General features: G+C 42.9%; 1 protein-coding gene and 1 long non-coding RNA gene across 2 annotated transcripts in view; both read left to right on the plus strand.

The window, feature by feature from the left end:
* Nucleotides 1-26,116, plus strand: part of ncanb (neurocan b) — a 377,055-nt gene that overhangs the window by 251,476 nt on the left and 99,463 nt on the right. Inside the window, exon 10 of the mRNA XM_034179195.1 lies at nucleotides 25,236-25,349. Coding sequence (XP_034035086.1) covers nucleotides 25,236-25,349 — 114 coding nt within the window. The remainder of the gene's footprint in view (nucleotides 1-25,235; nucleotides 25,350-26,116) is intronic.
* On the plus strand, nucleotides 3,960-15,830 carry LOC117519005. The gene is made up of 3 exons (XR_004563138.1): nucleotides 3,960-3,970; nucleotides 7,100-7,104; nucleotides 15,715-15,830. It is a non-coding gene; the product is annotated as an uncharacterized LOC117519005 (long non-coding RNA).

Consider the following 26,116-nt stretch of genomic DNA (forward strand, 5'->3'; position numbering starts at 1 on the left):
GGCTGCTGTTTCATTGCCAGGTGTGTGTGTTTGTGTGTGTGTGAGAGAGAGTTTTGCTTGTTATTTCAGAGACAAATCAGTTCCAGAGTTTACTTTAGTGTTACATATCCTTTGGCATTCAGTTAAATTAATAATTCAAATATGGAAATAATAACAGCACAGCATGGCTCATTTATCTACAGCAAGGAGTTCTTAATATCTGTTGATGTACATGGGGTTCGGCTGCTGTGGAATGACCGGACAAGACAGTCTGGGTCTAGTTTGGGCAATTTTGTGTAGGAAATAATGCAGGCAGTGGAATGGGTGTGGGGTAGACTCATGGTTGTCTTGTGTATGAGTGAGTGTGAACTTGCATCATTATGTATGTAAAGCTGTATTGGAGCTTGGGAGCTTGGTTTGCTGGATGGTGGAACATCTTTCAGGAAATTGGAGGTGCATCTGGGTTTGAGTGAAGTATCAGAGGTCTCCTGCCTTGTTTAGGTTGAATAGCATGCCTTGGCCTCAATGCAGTGACTGACTTATAGATGCAGTCTATGTCACTGAGACTATGGTCTGCACAATGTCATTTTGGCAGGGAGCCCATTGGTGTGAACATTGGACCATATATTGTTATTTAGTTGTGACATTTTTGTCATTGTGTCTTCTGTCCAACTTTTGTCATATTTTTTTGTTTTGTCTTGTTTGTATGACCATGGTAGAAGGTCACCCCCACTGAGTTTGGACTGCTTGAGGCGTCTTCCTTCCATCCATCCATCCATCCATCCATCCATCTTCTTCCGCTTTATCTGGAGTCGGGTCGCGGGGGCAGCAGCTCAAGCAAAGCCACCCAGACCTCCTGATCCACACACACCTCCCCCAGCTCCTCTGGGGGAACCCCGAGGCATTCCCAAGCCAGCCGAGAGACGTAGTCCCTCCAGCGTGTCCTGGGTCTTCCCTGGGGCTTCCTCTCGATGGGACGTGCCCAGAACACCTCTCCAGCGAGGCGTCCAGGGGGCATCCAGAAAAGATGCCCGAGCCACCTCAGCTGGCTTCTTTCAAAGTGGAGGAGCAGCGGCTCGACTCTGAGCTCCTCCCGAGTGACCGAGCTCCTCACCCTAGCTCTAAGGGAGCACCCAGCCATCCTGCGGAGGAAACTCTTCTTCCTATAATCAGGAAAAGCTGAGAGTTTTTTTCTTACCACTCACACCAAAGTACTTGCTCATGGGTTGAGTAAGATCTTGACTTTACTCATGTACAGCACTTTCAGATATGCTATGATTTTGATCTGTATAAATGATTTTGAACTGAGTGACCATGCATGAATGAGACTCACGAGGACATGCTCCCCTTACACCTCTGTAAGCTTTAAAAGTTTTAGTGGCTGTGATGGGAGAGAGACTGTGTGTAGATTACCACGCCTAGAGAAAGACACTGATAAGAGAAGACAAATGAAAGGCATCTGACATTAAGCTGTGACAGGTTAGGCAACAGGCTAAAGCACCAGTGCACAGAGATTAGATAAGTCTGCGGTTTAGGAGAGTTGCTGACAGTCTCTGTTTCTGCCTCCTCAAGAATATGGTCATTGACTTTGTGGGTTGGGAAAAAAGTTGCAGTCTCATATATAAAACTCTTTTGCCACCACTACTGATGCACACATGTGCACATGGCGGCAACATTGGTGTGTGAAGGCTCAAATTTATAAGACTATCATCCTTTTTGCCTTCACTCCTGCGGGAGCTGTCCACGGTGCTGAATCGTGTGGCCTTTTTTCAGTGGAAGTACAATATGTGCTATAAAAATCTGCAGCAAAATGGGAGTTCAACAGCTTGGTGTATAGAAGGACACACAATGCAACACACAAACTCACCTGACAGTTTTTCTATGATGCACCCCAACATATTTGTTTCACAGATATGTGTCATAGTCTGGACCATGCCAGGTGCACCCACAATGCACCTACAACATCCTGTTTGTCTGGTTCAGGTGAGCACTCTGAGCCTTGGACGGAGACGGGCTGCTGGTGCACATCTTGTCCTACTTGCAGAGGTGTTCTGATCATGCAAGGAAAAGGAGAAAATATACAATATTTTCCAGTTTCCTGAAGGTTCATTCGCTGCTGACTAAATGTGTGTTTTATATTAACCCTCTGGGTCCATGAATATTTTCTTGATTTTTACCATTCTTTCACTTATTCCCCCTTTGTGCATTTTTTAAAAGTATCATGTCCATGTGTCGGTTATCAAAATGTTCACTGCAATCTCAGTTTTCAGAATATGTTGGCTTTTAATTTGGAAAAAAAAAATGCATTTTTAGAAAATTCTTCAAATCTCTATTGAAAATGCAACTTTACTCATGTGGATGAACTGTTTTGGTGCAAGAAATTAGTTTACCAAAGTCTTTGGCTGGAGGTGAAAGTAACACGCTGTAGTTTCAGGAAGTGGTCAAATCGAGCCTCTGTGATGTTTCATCACAGATTCATTAATAGACACATGAGTTGGATGTGCAGTGGTGTCCATCAACCTCAGAGGGTTAAGCATTTATGAGGGTTTATTGACAGTGTGTATCAATCTGACTCTTGAACAGAGTGATGGTGTGCTCTGAATGCAGCCTGTTGCGATGGCGGGCAAAGAGACACAGACACGTGACTTTCTCTGGGCTCTGGGATTGGCTGTATGGCAAAGATTGTCTACAACAGGAATTAAAAAATTCTAGACTCTTGGGAGTCACCACATGTATTTTGAACATGTTTACAATATGCTGTAAAACTGATTTTCAGCCTGCCACATTTGCTCTATTGTCACAGAAAAAATGGGTGTCAGCAATGTGTGGTGGGCTGAAAGTCGGTCACAGAGCTTACCCTGAACACATTTAAAATATGTGTGATGACTCTTGTAACTCTATAATGCAGCAACTGGCATATCTGCCACCTTTTGTCACAGGGTGGTTGTAACCTCTGGTGTGACAGGGCCTTAAGGTACAGTGGGGGAAATAAGTATTTGATCCACTGCCAATTTTGCAGGTTTTTCCACCTACAAAGAATAGAGAGGTCTGTAATTTTATCATAGGCACACTTCAACTGTGACACAGAATCTAAAAAGAAAATACAGAAAATCACATTGTATGATTTTTAAATAATTAATTTGCATTTTATTGCATGAAATAAGTATTTGATCCTCTACCAACCAGCAAGAATTCTGGCTCTCACAGACCTGTTATTTTTTCTTTAAGAAGCCCTCCTATGTCTGGCTGCAACACCGCCTCTGGTCTGACCATGGCATACGGTTAAGTACAAAAGTCCAGGTGTACAGGACTGTGGTACTGAGTAGTCTTCTCTATGGCTGCGAAACATGGACCCAATATCGATGTCACATCAAAATGTTAGAACAGTTCCATCAACGATGCCTTCGTAAGATCTGCAACTTGACCTTTAAGGACAAAGTTCCTAACACTACAGTTTTCGAACGCTGTAAAATCCCAAGTCTAGAGTCGCTGGTTACACGTGCCCAGCTATGCTGGGCCAGACATGTAATGCGTATGGGTCCTGAAAGGATCCCAAAAGCACTCATGTTCGCTGAGCTATCAACTGGAAAGAGATTTCAGGGTGGACAGCACAAGTGCTACAAAGATGTACTTAAAGCCTCTCTGAAGGGCTACAGGATCGACCCTGGGTCCTTCGAGAAGATCGACAAAGTCCGTGCTCAATGGCGCAGGTCCTGCCACAAGGGATGCAAGTTGTTTGAGGAAGCAAGGACTACGAGGCTAAACGAACAGCGTCAACGTCGCCATGCTGTTCCTACTGCCCCGCAAGGTTCACAGTTTGTCTGCAATGCCTATCAACGGGTTTGCGCTTCGTGCATCGGGCTGATCAGCCATTGCAGACTCAGACATTAAGTGGCAGGGGATGGAGATCCATTGAGACAATGGCTCAGTCCATCAAGAAGCCCTCCTATTCTGCACTCTTTACCTGTATTAATTGCACCTGTTTGAACTTGTTATCTGTATAAAAGACACCTGTGCACACACTCAATCAATCACACTCCGACCTATCCACCATGGCCAAGACCAAAGAGCTGTCTAAGGACATCAAGGACAAAACTGTATACCTGCACAAGGCTGGAATGGGCTACAGGACAACAGGCAAGCAGCTTGGTAGAAGACAACAACTGTTATGATTATTTATTAGAAAGTGGAAGAAACAAGATGACTGTCAATCTCCGCCAGTCTGGGATTCCATGCAAGATCTCACTTTGTGGGGTAAGGATGATTCTGAGAAAGCTCAGAACTACACAGGAGGACGTAGTCAATGACCTGAAGAGAGATGGGAGCACAGTCACAAAGATTACATTAGTAACACACTATGCCAACTACACTATGAACTCAATAGAAAATCTTTGGAGGGAACTGAAACTCCAAACCTGAAAGATCTGGAGAAGATCTGCATGGTGGAGTGGACCAAAATTCCTGTTGTAGTGTGTGAAAACTTGGTCAAGAACTACAGGAAACATCTGACTGCTGTAATGGCAGACAAATGTTTCTGTACCAATTGTTAAGGTCTGTTTTTCTAGGAGATCAAATACTTATTTCATGCAATAAAATGCAAATTAATTATTTAAAAATCATACAATGTGATTTTCTTGATTTTTTTTTTTTTAGATTCTGTCTCTCACAGCTGAAGTGTACCTATGATAAAAAAAAATACAGACCCCTCCATTCTTTGTAGGTGGAAAAACCTGCAAAATTGACAGTGGATCAAATACTTATTTCCCCCACTGTACATCTGTGTACTGTTCAGTAAGAGTAACTGGAGCTTTTTATCATGAGTGCCTTGGATTCCACCACTTCTCTCTTTCATGCAGTCACTCACTGAGAATGGCCTCATCTGTGTGAACATACCAAATGAGCTCTTGTTGTTTTCATTTTGTAGTGAATATTTTACCTAAACATCAAAAAATATTAAACACGATGTCAAATGTGCACCTTTTTATATGCTGTTTTGTCAATGATATACTGAGAGAATAACACTCAACTTGTAGTGAAATAGCTCAGTGGTCACTGTCCAGTTCGCTTTGATCTGCACAAGCCTCAACCCCTTCAGCCATCTCTTCACAAGGAGCGGATATGGATACCAATTCAGGAGTGGTATAACCATCAACCACTTCCTGTACATTGATGACATCAAGCTTTATGCCAGGAGTGAACAAGACATTGACTCACTGTTTCACCTCACCAAGATCTACAGTGAGGATATCAGGATGTCATTCGGATTGAATAAGAGTGGCTGAATGGTGGCAAAGAGAGGGAAGATGATCATCGCTGAGGGGGTGGAGTTGCCAGAAGGCAGGATAGCAGACATACAGGATGGCAACAAGTACCTTGGAACTCCACGAGCTAATTGGAACCATGTAGAAGATGCTAAAAGGTCAGCCACAGCCAAATACCTCCAGAAGGTAAGACAGGTACTGAGAAGTAGCTCAAGAAGCTCAATGATAGGAATAAGATCCGAGCCATCGATACATATGCCCTATCAGTCATCAGATACACAGCTGAAATAATATTAAGTTGGCCACAGCAGGAGATGGATGCACTCTTGTCAAGGAACAAAAACTCTTTGCAAAAAACAAAGGTTTCCACCCAAAGTCCAGCACCTTGAGGCTCTATGAGCAATGGAATGAGGTAGGGCAAGGATCAGAGAGTGTCAGAGCCACAATCCAGGATGAGACATGAAGCATCCACAAATACATCAGAAACATGCCCCCCCTCACTGAAGTCAGCTGCTACAAGAATGCCTCAGACAGTGATAAGGAACAGGAAGAGGAGGCAGCATCATGGAAGACTAAGCCCCTCCATGAGATGTACCATCTAAAGGAAGTGGATGAGATCGATAAGTCCGACCAGTGGCTAGAGAAAGCCGGACTAAAGGACAGCACAGAGGCTCTGATCATAGCAACACCAGAGCCATAGAGGCAGGAGTCTACCACAGCCGACAGGACCCAAGATGCAGGTCCAGAGACAATCCAGCACATAGTAGCAAGATGCAAGCTGGAACAGCATACACTGAGAAGCACAACTGTGTCAGTAATCGTGTACAGGAACATCTATGCCACATACAGATTAGAAGTCCCCAGGTCCTGATGGGAGACACCGCCAAAGCTGGTTGAGAACGATGGGGCTAATGTCCTGTGGGACTTCAAATTTCAAACAGACAAGCAGCTGCTGGCGAACCAACCAATAACACATAGTGGTTGGCAAGAGAAAGAAGATTGTAGGTGTGATTGATGTGGCAATCCCAGCTGACAGCGACATCAGAAGGAAGGAACACAATCAAGAGGTTCCAAGGGCTGAAGGAACAACTGGAGCAGATGTGGAAAGTAAAGTCCAAAGTGGTCTCAGTGGCATGTGGCATGTTAAAACTGTAACCCCAAACTGGAAACGTGGCTTCAGCAGATTCCAGACACAACAGCAAAGGTCTCTGTCCAGAAGAGTGCTATATAAATGAAATAAATTGAACTGAAGAGTGCAGAACAGCTAAGATACTGCGCAGAATGCTCAAACTCCAGGCCTCTGGTAGAGGACCTGAGCTTCACAAACACACATACCACTCTCCCAGGTGTGTGTGTGTGTGTGTGTGTGTGTGTGTGGTGTGGTGTGTGTGTGTGTGTGTGTGTGTGTGTGTGTGTGTGTGTGTGTGTGTGTGTGTGTGTGTGTGTGTGTGTGTGTGTAACCTGTATCACGATGTCCCACTCTGAGCATGAACTCACAATCTCCAGGATGGGTGGTAGGCATTCGATGAGACTAAAAACCATGGGCTCTTGTGTCTGTCTGTCATGAGAATATCTTTGGCCTTGGGATGTGAGTTTTACAAACATCTTCTGCACAGCACCTCCTGCTGGCCTCCAATACACTCCAATACACACACACAAAGAATTTCCAGCACTAATTCTATAATCAGTAACATGTCTTTTTCTTTCAGTCACACATTTATCTGTTCAATTTGCTTTTTCCTTATTTCTATGAATTCTCAGAATTTCCCCTTATACAGCTTTCCTTTCCTTTAGTATCTCTCTCCTTTTTGTTTTGAACTTTTTAATTTTTTTACCCTCTTTGTTTTCACTTAATAAAGCCATTGTTGCTCAGGTTATTCAGAATTCAGCAGTATTTGCACCATCAGCCTTTCAACATTTTCTTTTTAGTGTTATATATATATACAAGGTTGGGTAGGATTACTTTGAAATGTAATCCAGAAATAATCAGATTACAGGTAATCCAAATGTATGTACATACATACATGTAATCCACATGTATTCTTTCAAAGTAATCCTACCCAACCTTGTGTATATATATATATATCCAAATCAATTGCTAAGTGTTATTGCTGTCTGTGCTCTTCCAGACTGTCATTACATTGACTGGCATATGAAGCAATCTTGCCCCACTAAATATATGTGTGTATATATATACACTCAATAAAAATATAAACGCAACACTTTTGGTTTTGCTCCCATTTTGTATGAGATGAACTGAAAGATCTAAAACTTTTTCCACATACACAATATCACCATTTCCCTCAAATATTGTTCACAAACCAGTCTAAATCTGTGATAGTGAGCACTTCTCCTTTGCTGAGATAATCCATCCCACCTCACAGGTGTGCCATAACAAGATGCTGATTAGACACCATGATTAGTGCACAGGTGTGCCTTAGACTGCCCACAATAAAAGGCCACTCTGAAAGGTGCAGTTTTATCACACAGCACAATGCCACAGATGTCGCAAGATTTGAGGGAGCGTGCAATTGGCATGCTGACAGCAGGAATGTCAACCAGAGCTGTTGCTCGTGTATTGAATGTTCATTTCTCTACCATAAGCCGTCTCCAAAGGCGTTTCAGAGAATTTGGTAGTACATCCAACCAGCCTCACAACCACAGACCACGTGTAACCACACCAGCCCAGGACCTCCACATCCAGCATGTTCACCTCCAAGATCGTCTGAGACCAGCCACTCGGACAGCTGCTGAAACAATCGGTTTGCATAACCAAAGAATTTCTGCACAAACTGTCAGAAACCGTCTCAGGGAAGCTCATCTGCATGCTCGTCGTCCTCATCGGGGTCTCGACCTGACTCCAGTTCGTCGTCATAACCGACTTGAGTGGGCAAATGCTCACATTCGCTGGCGTTTGGCACGTTGGAGAGGTGTTCTCTTCACGGATGAATCTCGGTTCACACTGTCCAGGGCAGATGGCAGACAGCATGTGTGGCATCGTGTGGGTGAGCCGTTTTCTGATGTCAGTGTTGTGGATTGCGTGGCCCATGGTGGCGGTGGGGTTATGGTATGGGCAGGCGTCTGTTATGGACGAAAAACACAGGTGCATTTTATTGATGGCATTTGAATGCACAGAGATACCGTGACGAGATCCTGAGGCCCATTGTTGTGCCATACATCCAAGAACATCACCTCATGTTGCAGCAGGATAATGCACGGCCCCATGTTGCAAGGATCTGTACACAATTCTTGGAAGCTGAAAATGTCCCAGTTCTTGCATGACCGGCATACTCACTGGACATGTCACCCATTGAGCATGTTTGGGATGCTGTGGACCGGCGTATACGACAGCATGTACCAGTTCCTGCCAATATCCAGCAACTTCGCACAGCCATTGAAGAGGAGTGGACCAACATTCCACAGGCCACAATTGACAACCTGATCAACTCTATGCGAAGGAGATGTGTTGCACTGCATGAGGCAAATGGTGGTCACACCAGATACTGACTGGTATCCCCCCCAATAAAACAAAACTGCACCTTTCAGAGTGGCCTTTTATTGTGGACAGTCTAAGGCACACCTGTGCACTAATCATGGTGTCTAATCAGCATCTTGATATGGCACACCTGTGAGGTGGGATGGATTATCTCAGCAAAGGAGAAGTGCTCACTATCACAGATTTAGACTGGTTTGTGAACAATATTTGAGGGAAATGGTGATATTGTGTATGTGGAAAAAGTTTTAGATCTTTGAGTTCATCTCATACAAAATGGGAGCAAAACCAAAAGTGTTGCGTTTATATTTTTGTTGAGTGTATGTTGCTGTGTTGCAAATTAAAAAAATAAATAAAAATAAACAAATGTTAAATAAAACTCTTAACAGTCAAGCAGAGCTAACTGTATTAAAAAGTAAAAAATATGTATCTGAAATACTTCTGTGTTGGTACTTTCCTTCATGTGACGTTGCGTGGGAATATTCATGAGTGTTTGGAGTGCAGAACAGGACATGGTAAAACTGCTCACTGGGTCCTAATCAGAAACATTACCGAAAGAAGACTCGGTTCATTTTTAATGAGGAGAAAATGGATAACAGTAAAAAAAAATGAAGGTTGTCAGCTTCTATCGGTAATTTAAATAATTTATTCAAAAATAGCATTGGACATCTAAACAAGCATTTATTTCTTGAAATGCTGAAGTCTGATTTATACAGATAAATCCAAACATATTTCAAAGCAGCACATTCTCATTCTAAGCTGTCAAATCATGTTGCTCTTTTCAGATTTCCTTGAAACACTATTGTTTTTTCATACAGAAGGTATTCTTTTGCCTCTGTGGACCCATGTAATGTTTTTCTGAGACTGTTTTTAAGTAATGGTGCCCTTCATTTTTTAGTAACATTATTTTTTTATATAATTGGGGTTAAGGCTGCTGAAGTGGAAAACAAAATTCACCCACTTGTCATGAAACAGACACCAAAGTGTGCCTTCTGCATTCATTATTAATGATGACAACAGTAAGAACACACAGGACGTGATAAGTGACTTTGACCTCAGTTCAGTTTTGACATGTGTGAGTTACACTGTGGGAAAACAGAATTTAAAGTCAAACATTTTTATCTTCAAACAAATAAGTTCAACAAAAAATTGGGAGAGTGGTCCACCACAAACCCTGAAGACGACTGACAGAGTAGGTTAAAGTGCATGTTTGACAATTTACTTTCTTTATAGTCCTCAAGTATTATGACATAAGCCATACTCCATTATGTACGGTGCATCCGGAAAGTATTCACAGCGCTTCACTTTTTCCACGTTATTTATTATTTCCACGTTACCTTCTACATCTGCTCCAGTTGTTTCTTCAGGCCTTGGTACTACTTGATTTTCTTGTGCTCCTTCTTTCTGATGTTGCTGTCAGCTGCTATCGCCACATTGACTAGAACTGTGGGGTTCTTTCCCTTGTCAAACACCACTATGTCTGGTTGACTGACCAGCAGCTGCTTGTCTGTCTGGAATTTGAAGTCCTACAGGACATTAGCCCTGTCATTCTCAACCACCTTTGGTGACGTCTCCCATCGAGACTTGGGCACTTCTGATCCATATGCAGCATAGATGTTCCTGTACACTAAGGGTGCCCAGGTTTGGTCCTTGAAATCTACCTTCCTGATGCTCTTGGTTGTCTCCCTGCTCCAACACACCTGAATCCAATGAAAGGCTCATTAAAAGCCTGCTAACAAATCTTTCATTGGATTCAGGTGTGCTGGAACAGGGAGACAACCAAGAGTGTCCGGAAGGTAGATCTCGAGGACCTAACTTGGGCACCCTTGTTGTACACAATTCCCAAAACTTGGATGTGCCTCTCCGTGTACGCTGTCCCAGTTTGCATCTTACATCCTGCTACTATGTGCTGGATTGCCTCTGGAGCACATTTGCACAGACTGCATCTTGGGTCATGTCAGCTGTGGTAGACTCCTGCTTCTATGATCTGGTGCTTAGGGCTTGTTTTTGTGCTGCCATGATCAGAGCCTCTGTGCTGTCCTTTAGGCTGGTGTTTTCTAGCCACTGGTAGGACTTCTTCATGTCAGCCACCTCCTCTATCTGTTGATCGGACATCCCATGGAGGTGGTTGGTCTTCCATGATATCTCCTCCTCCTGTTCTTTATCACCATCTGTCTTCAGCTGTCTGAGATATTCTTGTAGCAGCTGATCTCAGGGAGCCATCTTTCTGATGTGTTCATGGATGCTCCTTGTCTCATCCCAGATTGTGGCTCTGACACATGTGCCAGATTTATTCTGTTTTCCTGCTTTACAGTCCTTATCTACTCCACTTCAACATGAACCTGTGAATGGGAATGCACTATTCCCAGTTTCTCCATTCAAATCCAGAGAATCCGATCATTCTTTCAGAGCTGTGATGGCTCTCTTGGTGTCTTCCGTCACCAGTCTCCTTCCAGCAAGTAAATGCCTCGACACAGATTTACCATACACGACCATACTGCTTGTATTTCTAAACTTTCAGGTCAAAGGACAAGTAAGATGGCAGCAGTGTAGTATGTCAGAATAGACATTAATTTCATTCATGCAATGGAATTCAGCGATACGCACAGGCACCAATGGGCCAAAGGTTCTATAGGACTCATGAAATTATGATGCACATAGCATTCACTTTTTGCCAGCAGGACTCCCTTGTTATCATATGATGTGTATGCCCTCGTGTACTTGTCGACAGACCAGAAAAGAGGTTTTCATTGGTATCACACGTGCAAAGTTTTGAGTACTGACGAAACTAAATTATTTGACTCCCTCAGAATAAGGACGGCTGACCAAAGAAAGTCTTCTTGACTGCAAAGTTTTTAATCACTTGATCTTAAAACAAACTTCATTCCAACCCAAGCATGACTTGCATGAATTACTTTACAAAGAAAGCAATCTAACACAAAAGTGGTTCCAAGGATTTTTAAATATGGCACAAAAGAGCACAAAATGTCACTGATATTATTGACATCATATTTCCTTTTGCAACTACCTTATAGGTGGCCAGAAGTTTTATTTTGAAACAGTCATTTAGGAATTAGGAAAGACTGTGGTAAAACAACATGGTTAATTACTAAATCACACCACCATGGTGTACCATGACACTGCCTTAGATCCTGGACAGCAACCATCCATCAAACCCATGACATCCATGAAGACCTGCCCACATTCACTTCACTGTTGCAAAATACATTAATGCAAGAATTATTGATGAAAGTTTTGAGGTTTAAATGTCTATTTTCTTACTTTATTTTTGGAAGCTGTGCAAAAATAAAGCCTAATTAATTCAATTTGGACCTGAAAAGAATCAACAATAATTGTAGGGACAAAACAGGGTCTGTTCTATCAAACTGGATTGTGGCTTTTTATGTCTTATGTTCTTTGACTGAGTCTTCAGTGCTAGAAATCTATTCTTTTGGGGACTGGCATTGATACAATTTGATATCAGATCCATGAACTAGAAATTTTCCATTGTTGGCTCTATAGCGGGCTTTTAATTACCCATAGACCACTTGGGATTCTTTAATGCTCAGTCAGAATTTGAACATGTGATTCAAGCAGAAGATGTTTTATGTAGAGATGAAGAAATCTTTCAAGCATCTCTTTTGGGGAAGCAGTCCAGAGTCTCCCTTATTATTTAGAGACATGATCTAAATAATGTACTCTTTCTTTTATAAAATGTACTTGCTGTTAAATAATACAGTGTGGAAACACAAAGTTGGTACAACTACATATGTGAACTGTGGAACCTTTTACAGCATACATGCTGGAATGGTTACATAATACATGCCAGCCTTCAACTGAAATATAATAATACAATAATATGCGTTTGGAGGGCGGTATGCATTTTCAGAGTCCCTCCGTCCATGCCCAGTTGCCCAAAATGGCCGCTATTCACCCGAGTTAGACGATCTAAAAATGCATACCGCACGGCAACTGCATATTATTTGCATTATTATCACTTACTGAGATACACAACACGTGGAATCACATCAACAATATTTAATGTAATTTCAAAACGCACGACACCCAGCAAACGCATACATAAAAAGTTGGCTCACTTTAACTTTTGTCTTGTTGGCTGGTACCGCGCTGCTCTCCAAATTCGCCAGTGCATCCTCATCAAGCTGGCTGCTTTGGCTGCTGTTCATTGTTGGACTATCCATGAGAAAATCCTCTGTAATATCCATATTGGGACCAATACACACTTCTTGTTGTGTGGGCTGCTGAAGAGGAGGTACTGCTGGCCCACCACCACCAGAGGGCACCCTGCCTGGAGTGCGGGCTCCAGGCACCAGAGGGCGCTGCCGCCTCACAGGAGCAGCCGGGGTGACAGCTGACACTCATCACCTGTGACAGCTGTCACCACTCATCTGATCTGCATCGGTATATCAGCAAGACGTCATCTCCACCTCTTTGCCGAGATATCGTTCTACCTGAAAGGTAATATCCTCAGCCTGACTGCTTGATAGAAAGCCCTTTTTGTTGTGATTTTTGTGAGTGATAACAGACTTTTTCTCCAACGAGAGGTGGAGGTAGCTTCCCTGCCGTGCAGATTGCTGGGTGCAGACGCACCCACGTTTAATTGTGTTTTTGTTCCTCGCCAGCAGTACCAGGTCCGACACGCGGAGGCAGTGGCCACCTGGGAGTTCGGGACTTGGCGGCTCCAGTATTCCCGGGGTCTGGTGGCGGAGGAAATCGTGTGGTTCCGGTTCTGCTTTGGACAGGCGTCTCCTATCTTCGAGCCTGCCCACACGACACCTTGTAATTTGACCTTTGATCTATTGTGGAATCTGTTGCGTTTGTTGTGCACGTTCGCAACAGTAAAGTGTTGTTATTTGACCTATTCTATTGTCCGTTCATTTGCGCCCCCTGTTGTGGGTCCGTGTACTTACACTTTCCCAACACTTCTCGCCTTTTCATCTTTTCTTCTGCGGACAGTTCTTGGGCTCTGCGCGCTATGATGTCATCAGTTTATGCACAGTGGGTGAGTATCCCAATACCCGCCCACTACTGCAGGCAGGTATAGCCAGGTAGTGTAAATCTAAATCTATGCTACCGGCCCAACAACGCCTCACTAAGTGATGATAATGTATTTACTCAGGGTTTTTGTGATATTTGGCTTGCTCTTTCTTTATGTCTCCATTGGTCTCATCTTGGCCCAACTTGCAAAGATTTATGCTGCGTTTACACATAATGACGACAAGTCACGAATGCCACGAAGTACACATTCTTGGCCGCTGATCATGAATGTGATGATTTGGGGCAGAGGCGTCAGGTGTCCTCAGGAACTGCTGCAACCTGTTACCACGCATTAGGATTAATGGCATGTGTTGCTGGAGAATTATCAGGAACCATTATGCACGGTCAGGAATAGTGTTCTGTGTTGTTCCGCGTTGTTGCGCGCTATTGCGTGTAACAGCACATCGTTAAGTTCTGTCACGTTGTGAACGAGGTGAATTGTCTCCACACACACACCCATATTCATCCAACCGAATTCAGATCGCTCCAGTTTTTCAGAAGAACTTTGTGACTGCATGCGTAGTTGGGCTCTCTGCCATGGAGTGGCGCAGAGAGGAGGAGGAGGACAGAGCCAGATGTGTGGCTTCATGCGGCTCTCATCTCGTGCATTTTCCCAAACATCAGGCACATGCAGCAGATGGAACACCTGCAGGAGCGCGCTGAAAAGCACTGAAATCACGTTTCTTCCTCCGCCGGACTGGAGGAGGTGCAGAGATGTCTGGCTGCACTTGAGTCTCCTCTCGCTCCTCTGGCTCAGACTCGTTCTCCCTCTCATCGGTTACAACAGCAGGTGGAACACCTGCAGGAGCGTCCTGAGGAGCTTCAGCAGGAACTGTGGAACGACACTTGGAGCCGAGTTTAATTGTGCGCACGTGACAAAAAACTGATTCGTCGTGGCGCGCAGTGAAATGTGATGCCTGGTTACAAGTCGTGTCAAAACTTGACCGTTTCCGTGTCACTTCGTAATAACGCTTGACAGTTTGGGCTCCAAGAACCATCACAGGAACCAGTACGAACGTTGTCATGTTCTATTAAGGATCAATACTCAAGATGGATCAGTACGCTCAGTTGCGACCTCCACGACGTGAGACGAAATGAGGGTGGTGTGTGACATTCGTGGAAGATTTTTTGACAGGCAAAAACATGCTCCACAAATATCAAGAATATCACGCACCAACACGCACTATTAAGAAACCTATTCAGATGGGTTAAGTCACATTAAGAATGTCAGGAATGTGCCACGAATGACAGAAAAATGACATTTGTAACGCATCTTGCTTATGTGTAAACGTATCTTTACAGGCTTAAAATGAATTAGTGCATACATCATTCCTTAAAGACAGAGGGCTGTTTACTTTTATTTAGCCTGAACATTCAGAAATCACCACTGAAAGCATAAATCTACCTATGGTGGAGCAGAAAATTGACGCTCCTGAGTTTGGCAAAGTCGTAGAAAAGTGAGCATTTTGAAGCTAGGACAGGCAGGTGATGGATTAGATACTGAGCGGGGTGAAGCTACAGAAATTTTATTCTGGTTTATTGAGGTGACAAATAATGCCAAAAGGGAAATTTGAAAAAGCTGACCAAAGATCTTGTACAGCCCAGTTTTTGTTTGCTGTCTGTCTCCTGATCTTTTCCTATCCTTTTTCAATAATTCATGCCCTGGTTTCAGCACGTCTGTAGTAAGCCTCCAGATATTCTGTCAACCAACACCACCCCCGGTGTACTGTGCTCCTGTCTCACTGTCCACCCTCATATTCCTTTGTTTTCACGCTGCCTCTACCTCACTGTGTTCCATCCTCGCCCTCTGATGCTTCACCTGACAGTGGGCCAAAGAAATAATGCTAGCTATGTATCCTGCAATAAAATATTAACATCTGAAACGTGATTCAATCAGTGTCTGTTTCACATTCATGTCCGTAGTTAAGGGCCCCTTCACACATAGTACGAATAAGTACAAATCAGGGCGAATCACGGCGGAACAGTTTGTATGAGCGAACCACAAAAACATCAAGCCAACAGGCAGGTGTGAACGATGCTGGTGCAACAGTTCATGCACGCAGGAGAAAAGTGCCACCAGCTGCGCGATGTGGTTACACAAAAAAAAATGTCACCCATGGGATTCGAACCCACGTCTTCCAAAAGCTTTGATTGCAGCCAGAAACCTTACCAAGTGAACTACCACTATCACTGTCCTGTAAAAGGTGTCTCATTCATGTCCACATCTACTGGCGCGTGTCCTGCTGGCCCGCGCATCTTGCCGACACGTTTGTGTCTTGTGGACGGCGTGCTGCAGGACACCGCGTCATGTGTCATGAACAGCCTTCCTTCCTCTATCTGCTCTATAACCTCTTTGTCTGTATTTAAAAGTGCCCTTGTACAACACCTTAAGAACATATGTAACTGTTTTTGATTCCATTTATCCATAATTCATTTTATTCATTTTGTATGGTAGTATTAATGGGAGAGTGTTAGAGAGCTTTGTGTGTGTGTGTAGTGTGATTGGATGTTGGTGTGTGTGTGTAGATATGTTTGTGTGTAATTAATTGCTTGTAGTTGTATTGTTGCCTTTGTTTGTATATTTTGTTATGTATGTACTGTTGCATGTCTTGGATGTTTTGTTGTTATTATTGAGGACCCCCTTGAAAACGAGATTATAAATCTCAATGGGTTTATCCTTTCAAGTTAAATGAATAAATAAAATAAATGTGTAACAGATCTCACATGGGTGATGTGACAGTCAGATCGCCTGCTGTCTGTTATGATCTAACGGTCTGTTTCAACCTGGGGGCAGGCTGTTCATGTGCATGCCATGCCCGCGTGCTTGCTTGCTGCAGCCCATCGCCACAGTGATATATGTTTTTATTTTTGTCCACTTGATAACAGCAAACAGACACACACTCGTCATAGTGGCCAGTTGTTAGTCCATGTCCATCCAAACAAAGTACTGTCCAGCTAGGATGTCTAGAATGACAGATCTCCACAGCCGCTTCTGTCATAGCCACACTCGTGGGGCACTTAGACAAATTTCACTGCAAGTACGACAGTGATTGTCCGCAGACTGCTGTTGTGCCAAGAGTGTGAATGATCACACATTTTCTAAATGCTATGCAAGCGTGTTAGATGTTCATGTGTGTCACCTGGAATTTGGCCGGTACCTGCCGTGAGAGGGTTCACTGGGTTTGCACAGCTCACATTCTGTGTTTCAGCCGCTGGTGTGTGGAAATAGTTGTAGCAACAGGTGTACAAGGCGTTGGAAGCAGCTATGAAATTGTAAGGTTTGCATATGATTCCTGCTTTGTGCACACTTAATGCCAGTTCGACCAAATTTGCATTATGTGTGAAGGGGCCCTAAGGTTTGACAAACACACCTGTCCAACCACCTGAGGTGAGCAGGTTGGACCCTGAAGAGATCATTTTGTTGGGCTGTCCACTAGGCAAGAAAAAAGTGCAGATCTTCGGGTTAAAAAAATCCTTGAAAAACTGAAAGAGCATCACTTTTAAATCGCAATTATTAGTGATTAGTTTTCTAATTATTGCTGAATTTTGTATTATTTGTGTCTGATGTCTGGCTGGTGTCCATGATTGAGAAAGATGGTTCATGGAGATGATGCACCACTCTGTTCTCTTGTTGAAAAGCGAGACACAGAGAGCGAAAGTCTACAGTGTCAACTTTTGCAAATGATATCGTCATGTAGACTCTACATCTACATCTATATCCATCTGTATATCACTAAAAAAAACAGAGTGAAGGCTGTTGTTCTCGAATGATCAATGTAGTGTTCATTGCATCCGCTCTGCAACGACCTCAGTTGGTGAGCTTTCAGGTCAGCACTGTATTTTTGTGGACTGCTGGAATTTGAATATTTCAGTTAAATGTTTTACTGTTTTAATGCCAAAGTCTTAAAGCTCTGACATCATCTCCAAGAGCTCATCTCACTCTTTTCTTATCAGCAGGAGCAGTTAGGCTTGACAACTGTCCAGATTATTTGTGAAGGACTGACAACAAATTCATCAGAGAGATGAAAAGAAAAAAGCATAAGTAGCCAATCTGATGATTGACTGGGAGAATATTTGAAAAAGTGTTTGTTTTTGGTTTTCCCTAAATCTGAGTGATTTCAGAATGGATTTGCATTAAAGCTCCACTGTAGGTTCTGGCACTGAAGTGCATTTTGTTGTGTGTTATTCAAGAAAGAATGCTGCAGATGCTGAGGGACAGAGGTGCTCCATCACAGAGCTCACAGAGTTTTGGAAGTTATGATGACAATTTAGTGTCCTCTCTCCTCTCTAAAATAAAAACTCACCTGGAAGGAGCTTATGGAGTCATGAGGTCCCTGGACCGATTTGTTGGGTGATGCCAGTGTCTTTACAGGAAAAAGAAAGTCCAGGTCTTTAGGGTTCTGTTGCTTCCTGTTTTAGGCTCGTATCTCACTGGGCTGCGACTGGTGGAGAGGAGGCAGACACAAGACAAAATCCAGTAAAAACAGGTGAAAAGGAGATAACTTTCTCATGTGGACTCTCACTAAATTGTCCTCCCAACACATCCAGGGCCATGTCCACCCCTGTGTGTGCACACCACACATAGGGGTGGAAAGTGAGATGTAGTACTTCTGTTTTGCGGGCTGCACAAATAGTGTGTGGAGTACCTGTGTCGTACTTCTGACACACGGTGCCTGTGCAATGACTATGCATCTTACTATCATTGCACGGCCCGTACTAGCCATGCTCCTGACTTCTGTCAGGTGCATGACGGTAGTATGAGCCCTGTATGTGCCATACTCAGAATTTGCATGTACAGCAGTGAAGGTCTCCACGGGCAGTTTGTGACCTTTTATAGCTCTGGACATACGCATGTGACGTTCACGTCTTGTGCACCGTTTCGCTGATTTTTTTCACAGACTGCCCAAAGCAGCAGATACATTGAGTTGTGAGGGAGGGTTTAAAGAAACTAAGATCAGAAGTCTCACTTTCACTGTGAGGGAATGTCAACTGTGACATTTTGAGTATGTTGCTCTTGTATCTGTGCACGATCCTGCATATAGGTGCCTCAGTGTTGAGGACCCCAGCAGCTGGAGAAAGCTAAGGAGATGACCATGTTTCAACTGGCTGAGGCAGAATGGATCATTACTATTGAGAGGTTGAGGTGGGCAGGTTAGCTGCCTGAGTGGTGACCATCCAGGACCCAGAATGATGGCATGGTTTGGTGGATGCACTGACACGCAGTAGCAACGCAAGCCCCATGACCTGATCTGACCCAATGATGGTATTTGAAAATTAATTTCAATTCAACTTATTTTGTTTATGTAGCTCCAAATCAGAAGGCTGCCTCAAGGCACTTTAAAGTCTGTCTTTACCAACACCCCCCCACCCCCCCACCCCAAACCGAGCAAACACATAGGCGACAGTGTTGAAGAAAAACTCCCTGAAAATCACTAAATAGCGATACGCATCACAATACACTGTGAAACCACATGTGAAAGAAACTGGGCAATTTATGTGTGAAAATGTGTGTTCCTTCATTTAAGGCTTCTTTTTCACTGACCAGTATGAAAAAAATTTAAAAAGGACCTCAACAACCACAATCTTTGAAATTAATATAGCAAATTATCTAAATTTAAACTGCAATATTTATGGGGGGAAATAATCCCAATTTGACTTCTTTCCTCTAAAATCATTCAATGTAGCTTTGGATATATCTGATGGCAGATCAACCAAACAAAATCAACAGTTTCTTGAATAAAGTTTGTTCTTTTTCATTTCTTGCAAATCCACCCCCCAACCCAAATTAATTCAGTTAAATCAAATAAAAAAATAAATGAAAAAAAATACTAAAAGATGAGTTTGATTTGGACAGCAGTTGCCTTTTGTTTGTTTGCTTGTTTTTTGGGGTTTTGCTGTTTTGTTTTTATAATAGTTCAGTGACAGTTCACATACAGCCTAATTTATCCAGGTCACAGCCCACTTTGATGTGTTCTGAGGTCATCCTGACCCTGTATTAAATACAGCAATTTTTTTGTTTAATTTTTTCTGTTTACAGATCATTCTGCTCCAGAAAAATAACAGCCAAATACTCTCAGCACATTCATATCCACAGCTGTAGAGCCTGAACTCTGTCTTTATGTTGCATCCTCTCAAATTGATATTAATACAAAAGCTGGTGGTATCATGGGTTTGTTGACTGTACGCTGCAGTTGCCACCTGTGCAGTGGTTCCTCTGCCATCAGAAAGGGGAGCGTTCCTCACCTCGGCTCTCTGGAGATTCCGTAGTGGCCGGACCTGATTTTGTTTTCTAGAGAAGCAGGCCAAAGAGAGATGAACACACACATAGAAATCTACAAATGTAGTTCCATGGATATGCACACTGTCATCTGCTTAAGTTGGACAGCTTGCTGAGGAAGCCACCTGGACAGAGTGGACATTGAGTGAAGTCCAAGTCTACACACCTGCTGAATGCTGTCACAAGGGGAAGGATGGTTGAAACCTCAAAGCACAGATGAACACAAAGAAATGCAAAAATACAGTATTTTATGACTCACTCTGAGAGAGGTCAAAGGTCGGTACACAGGAGAGCAGTCCAAAACTGGCAACAGTGTCTGTGAGGGGATTGGCAAGAGAGAAATGTCCAAAAATACAAGAAGCAACAACAAGCAAAGTGTCCAAAATGGCAGGCAAAACCTAAATGCCAGTGATGCTCTGCCTGAAGCAGATGGCTTGACACGATATCAATCTGTCAAAGCAGAAGTGTCGCTGCAAGGTGTTTCGATGCCTCGCTTCATCCTGTGAAAAATCACACAACTCCACAAATGAAGCTTTGTTACTTTACACGCGTGCCGTCAACGTGTCACACTGATTTGAAACTCTCATAGTGCTTATAAATGGGAACAATCCCTCTATACTTCATGGGGTTTTTGAGAGGAGGAGAGTATTGGTGTGCGTTATTACTATAGTTTCATTGATTGACAAGCAGAGAGAGAAAGAGAGAGCGATTTGAGTAAGATTAGCATTAGATTAGATAAACCATCATACATTTATACACTCACATTGGCACACAGACATTCAGTTGCTATACATACTGATTTACACACTTACACATATTAAGTACACATACAGAGAAAGACTAATGGGTTAGTTAGCAGATAAGTGTAAAGTGAGTGTGAGAACATTAGAAAGTGTTTGTGTGATAATCTGTGTAGTGAGTGTTTAAGAGTGTGAGGAAAGGAGAGATAGGGAGGATGGAGGCAGCTGTTTATCCAACTCTTTACAAGATGGACAGAATCTGGTTTCATATGCCACCAACATCAGTGTCATGTGAGAGGATCATCTCCAAAACTGGAGAGGTAGTAACAAAAAAGAGGAACAGACTCAAACCTAACACCTCTGAAATTATCTTGTTTTTAAATAAAAACCCTTGAAGCCCCCAAATCCACTTCATTTTGAACAACTATGGTCATAATAATCCCTAGGTGCACAAGCATTTCCTAATTTACATCTATTACAGTATTTTATGATGGCACAATCACATTATAACACAAGTATATTATTAATGTCTTTAAAAGAAAACAAGGTCAAATTTCAAGATGCACATAGAACCTTTATTATAAAACATACATAACAGTGCCTCACTGATTCATGACATTTTGCCCTTTATTGTTCCATGCAAGTGTTATGTTGAAGATTGGCCAGCAGATGTCAACATCTTTAATTGTATCAAATTCTTCAAAAACACTGAACCATTTCCAATACCTTTGCTTCATATTGATTCAGTGGTATGAAAAGCTTCGGTTTCTCCATCACTACTAATCAGTCACTGGGAAAAACAGGTATGGTAACAGGAAGATAAACACGAGGAAACACTAGAGGTATTAACGAGAAGAAAGCAACAAAATACAAACATTTAAGCAACACACAGAAGGAACACAGGGGTATAAATACACGCTGAGGATAATCAGACAAATGAGGCACAGGTGATGGTGAACACTAATTGACAACAGCTGGGGAGAGACACAGGAAAAAAGTTAAAACAAACAAGGAAACTCACACACACACTCATTTTCAACCGCTTAGTCCAATCAAGGGTCGCAGGGAGCTTAGAGCACAAGGCGCGATATACCCAGGACAGGACGCTAGTCTGTCACAAGGCCAAACAAGGAACCTAAGACCACTAAAATAAAATGCTAAAATCACAGTAAAGCTGCCTCAAGGTGCTTCACACAAGTAAGGTCTAACCTTACCAACCCCTAGAGCAGGGGTGCTCAAGTTCGGTCCTCGAGAGCTACCTTCCTGATACTCTTAGTGGTCTCCCTGCTCCAACACACCTGAATCCAATGAAAAGCTCATTAAAAGCCTGCTAACAAGTCTTTCATTGGATTCAGGTGTGTTGGAGCAGGGAGACCACTAAGAGTATCAGGAAGGTAGCGCTCGAGGACCGAACTTGAGCACCCCTGCCCTGGAGCAAGCACACAGGCAACAGTGGTAAGGAAACATTCCCTCTGATGATAATGAGGAAGAAACCTTAAGCAGACCAGACTCAGAGATAACCACGCAACCATTTATGCCACAGGCAGGTGTCATCCAGCACCCTGGGGTGCAGGGCCAGTGTTCATTCCTCATGTCGTCATTGGGCCTAGACTGCAGTATGCTGCATCAGCGTCAGGCATGGCACCTCGTGGTGCCAGCATCCCATGGTCCGCAGCCACAAATCTTGAGTGATGCCGTCAGTACCTCAGGAAGAAAAAAAGCAGAATCAGTCAACTGGAAAAACCACACGTATAATTCATCAGCAGTAAATCAATAAAAAAAACAAAAAACAAAAAAAAACAGAAAATACAAAGGTGATCGCCGGCCACTAGCCTTAAGCTTCACTAGCAGACCTAGAATTTAGATGAAGTTGAGGCTGAGACCTGTTCTGTTGCTAATAAAATAAATTTAAAAGGACACAAAACATGGCTCCATAATTTCACTAATGTCAAGGTGTCATAATAAGAACATCCCAAACAAATTTAATGTCAAGTTGTCATTACAGACATTTTCTGGTTATGTCACTTTGATTAATGTCAAGTTGTCATAATCAAGACAGCCCAAAAAATGTCAACTTGTCATGACAAAAACCAAATGACACTTAATGACAGCAGTCATAAACATTTATGACATTGTCATTACTGTTACATGACACAGTCATGAATGTGTCATAAATATTATGTCAGTGTTATGTCACGATTATGACGATACCTTCAAGTAAAGTGTTACCAAATATTTTGATTAAATAAAATTGCTTTGTTGCATTTATTTCTGACCATATATTGAAATGTGTACATAAAATATAAGGGTACACTCAATTCTGTCCATGTGTATAAGTGGAAGAAAATGAATGTGAATGAATGAATGGTGGAAGGGTTGCATGGTAGACATGACTAAAGTTGTTAAAATTTTTGACAGTTGTGTGTTGACGTTAAATGCTCACATGTATGGCCACTGATATTTTTCCCCTCAACTTAATGGAAGCAATCAATAAATCACATTTTAAAAATACTATGCCTGCTGGACACAAGATCAAAAGAATTCTGTTGCAAATCATTGTGTCAGTTCACAGCAAATGGTAACTGGGCAGTGTGCCTTCAGCATTTTCCATCTGAGAGCAGATGCTTTAAGTGCTTTACAGTGTTACCTCATATTCCCATTGATGTCTGGACTTAGCATGCATAGCCCTCAGCTGCACAGCAGGAAGAATTTGAAGATTAGGATACTTCACACAGAGACACTTTAGGTGAGAGAAGTGTTGGGGTTTTTTTTCCATCCCACCTACATATCCATCCAGTCAGGGATCAAACCTACAACCTTCACATTACACGGGCATTGATTTAACCTTTAGACCATATGCACAGCATTAAAAACATTGTTCCTTGATTCATTCATTCATTCATTTTCTGAACTCACTTATTCCAGTTCAGTTGGTCAACACTACCTTTCTGTAAAATGCAGATATGTTAGTCCAGATTATAATATCTTCCATCTGACTGTGCTTCCATCAAATTGCTGATGTTCAGCAGATTGACTTTTTACCCCAATGCTGCGCTGTCTAATGAGGCCCGATGCTGGATGACATTCAGCCTGGTGGTTGTAGTAGAAAACCTGAACAGCTGTTCTGACATTCTGTTCATGTGATGTTTCATAGAGACATTTTCAGTGGAGGTCATTCATCATATGGTGGTTATCAATTATCCAGAGTCCTCCAGAAGATCTGTTCTGAACCTGTACTTTCACGCTGCACCATATGCATCACTCCTGTCTGTCTGCGCTTTACAAATGAAAATGTGACATTGCCCGTCTTACTGTTATAGCTGGGTATGGGTGTCAGATTAACACACTTGCACAGTTGGATATAAAAGGACACACGAAGCCAGTGCCATCATCGACTGGTTCTCTGCCTCCTGTATTGAATTCAGCCTTTCACATCATCCAGGCTAAGGCAGGGCACCAGCAATTACACTGTGACACTTTTAACCAAACAGCCTGTTCCAGCTCACAAAGCTGCTATGATACAACTGTGAAAGATAACGTCTCAGAGTCGGCATGCACAGCGCTATTGTCAGGCAGGTTTTTAAACATCCTTGTATCTCAACATCCTCCCTCACTCTTCAGATATTTTGATTTTTTTTTTTTTTTTTTTTTGGATATCTTTCTGCAACGTCTCTACCCCCCCACCACCACCACCACCACCACCACCACATACACAGTTCTCGCTCAGTTGTTGTGATGGCAGAGGATTCTGGGATAACAGTTACAGTTTTAACGATTTTGCCCCTGGGCCCAGATCAGCCAAAGGAATGCAGTTGCCATCTTTGAACACCATCGTCTCTCCTCTTCAACGCCTCTGCAAACTGTCTGCATGTACATGTGTAAACTTGTACGTGCATGTGTGTGCTGCCCACCAATGGTTATACTTAATTTTGGTACCACTTTTATGGATCACACCGGTCAGTGCTACACACATCAGAACGGGTTTACATTGTGTCAGCTCGTTCTGTAGCTGGTAGCGTTTGAGTGGGCGGCATTGATGATGAAGACAGAAGTTCATCAAACTAACAGTCTTCCTCCCTCTAATTTATCTCCCCACCTTCTCTCTCTCTCTCTCTCTCTCTCTCTCTCTCTCTCTCTCTCTCTCTCTCTCTCTCTCTCTCTCTCTCTCTCTCTCTCTCTCTTTGTAGCGGCTCAGCTTTGACAGTAGAACTGGAGCACATCCTGAAAACTCATTGCAATTGGCATCATGCACTTGAGTGGAGCTCAAAGCGCTCACTAATGGTGTTTAATCAATTCCCTTTAATTATAAGTTTCTTAAAAAAAACTCTAAAAAAAAACTTTGATCTCCCAGGGGTTTGTTCTTTTGCTTTTGTATTTAACTTGACCTACTCTCCTCTCTCTCTCTCTCTCTCTCTCTCTCTCCCCAGATATCGATGATTGTCAGTCTAATCCATGCCAGAATGGAGGAACCTGCATCGATGAGATCAACTCCTTTGTGTGTCTTTGTCTGCCCAGCTACAGTGGAGCAACGTGTGAGAAAGGTAACGAACGCTTCATTTGACAAAGCAGAGTGTGTTCACGGAAGAATGGTGGTACTCTAAAACCTGGTTCACACGGCAAGAATTTCAAATTGTCTGTAGATTTCCTATACCTGAGAGACCCCACACATGGAGATAAAAAAAAATCATAGATCTAACAGTTTTGGATGTACAGTGTGTGGTGTGCAGCCACACGGTGAAGGCAACACACCACACACGAACAGATTTGACACATAAACATTCCCAGGTCAGATGGGAAATCTTGCAAAATCTCTTGAGATTAAACGTGACTTCAGAGTAAACAAACATGAGGGACGAGGAAGACACAACTGAGATAGATAGAAAAAGAAAAGGCATTGGTTAAAAGAGTGGAGACAGCGCAACCACTGGACTTTCTGGTGCGCCATAACAGCCGTTTTGATTTTGGATTCCGCTCCGTGCGTCCGTCACCTCGCTTTCTGATTGGCTTTACGTCACATTCAGCAGGCTGCATGGTCGTTTGTGGTCGGGGGGACACCACACACGCTGGGATATCAGGCCAAGATAATCCAACATGTTGAATATCCCCGATTTGCGGTCTTAGCGGTCCCGACGTCCTTCCGAGCAGACTAGAGCGCTCTTAACACACCACACACAGCGTCCTTAAGATTGTCAGAAGGGGAAGATCGGGTCTGATATCAGCCTAATTATGCTGCCGTGTGAACCGGGTATAAGATGAAGGAAACGAGATGAGCAATTTTTATGAAAGAGCAGGAAGGGTTAAGTAAAGA

This window comes from Thalassophryne amazonica, chromosome 10, assembly GCF_902500255.1.
Source record: "Thalassophryne amazonica chromosome 10, fThaAma1.1, whole genome shotgun sequence".
Lineage (NCBI taxonomy): Eukaryota > Metazoa > Chordata > Actinopteri > Batrachoidiformes > Batrachoididae > Thalassophryne > Thalassophryne amazonica.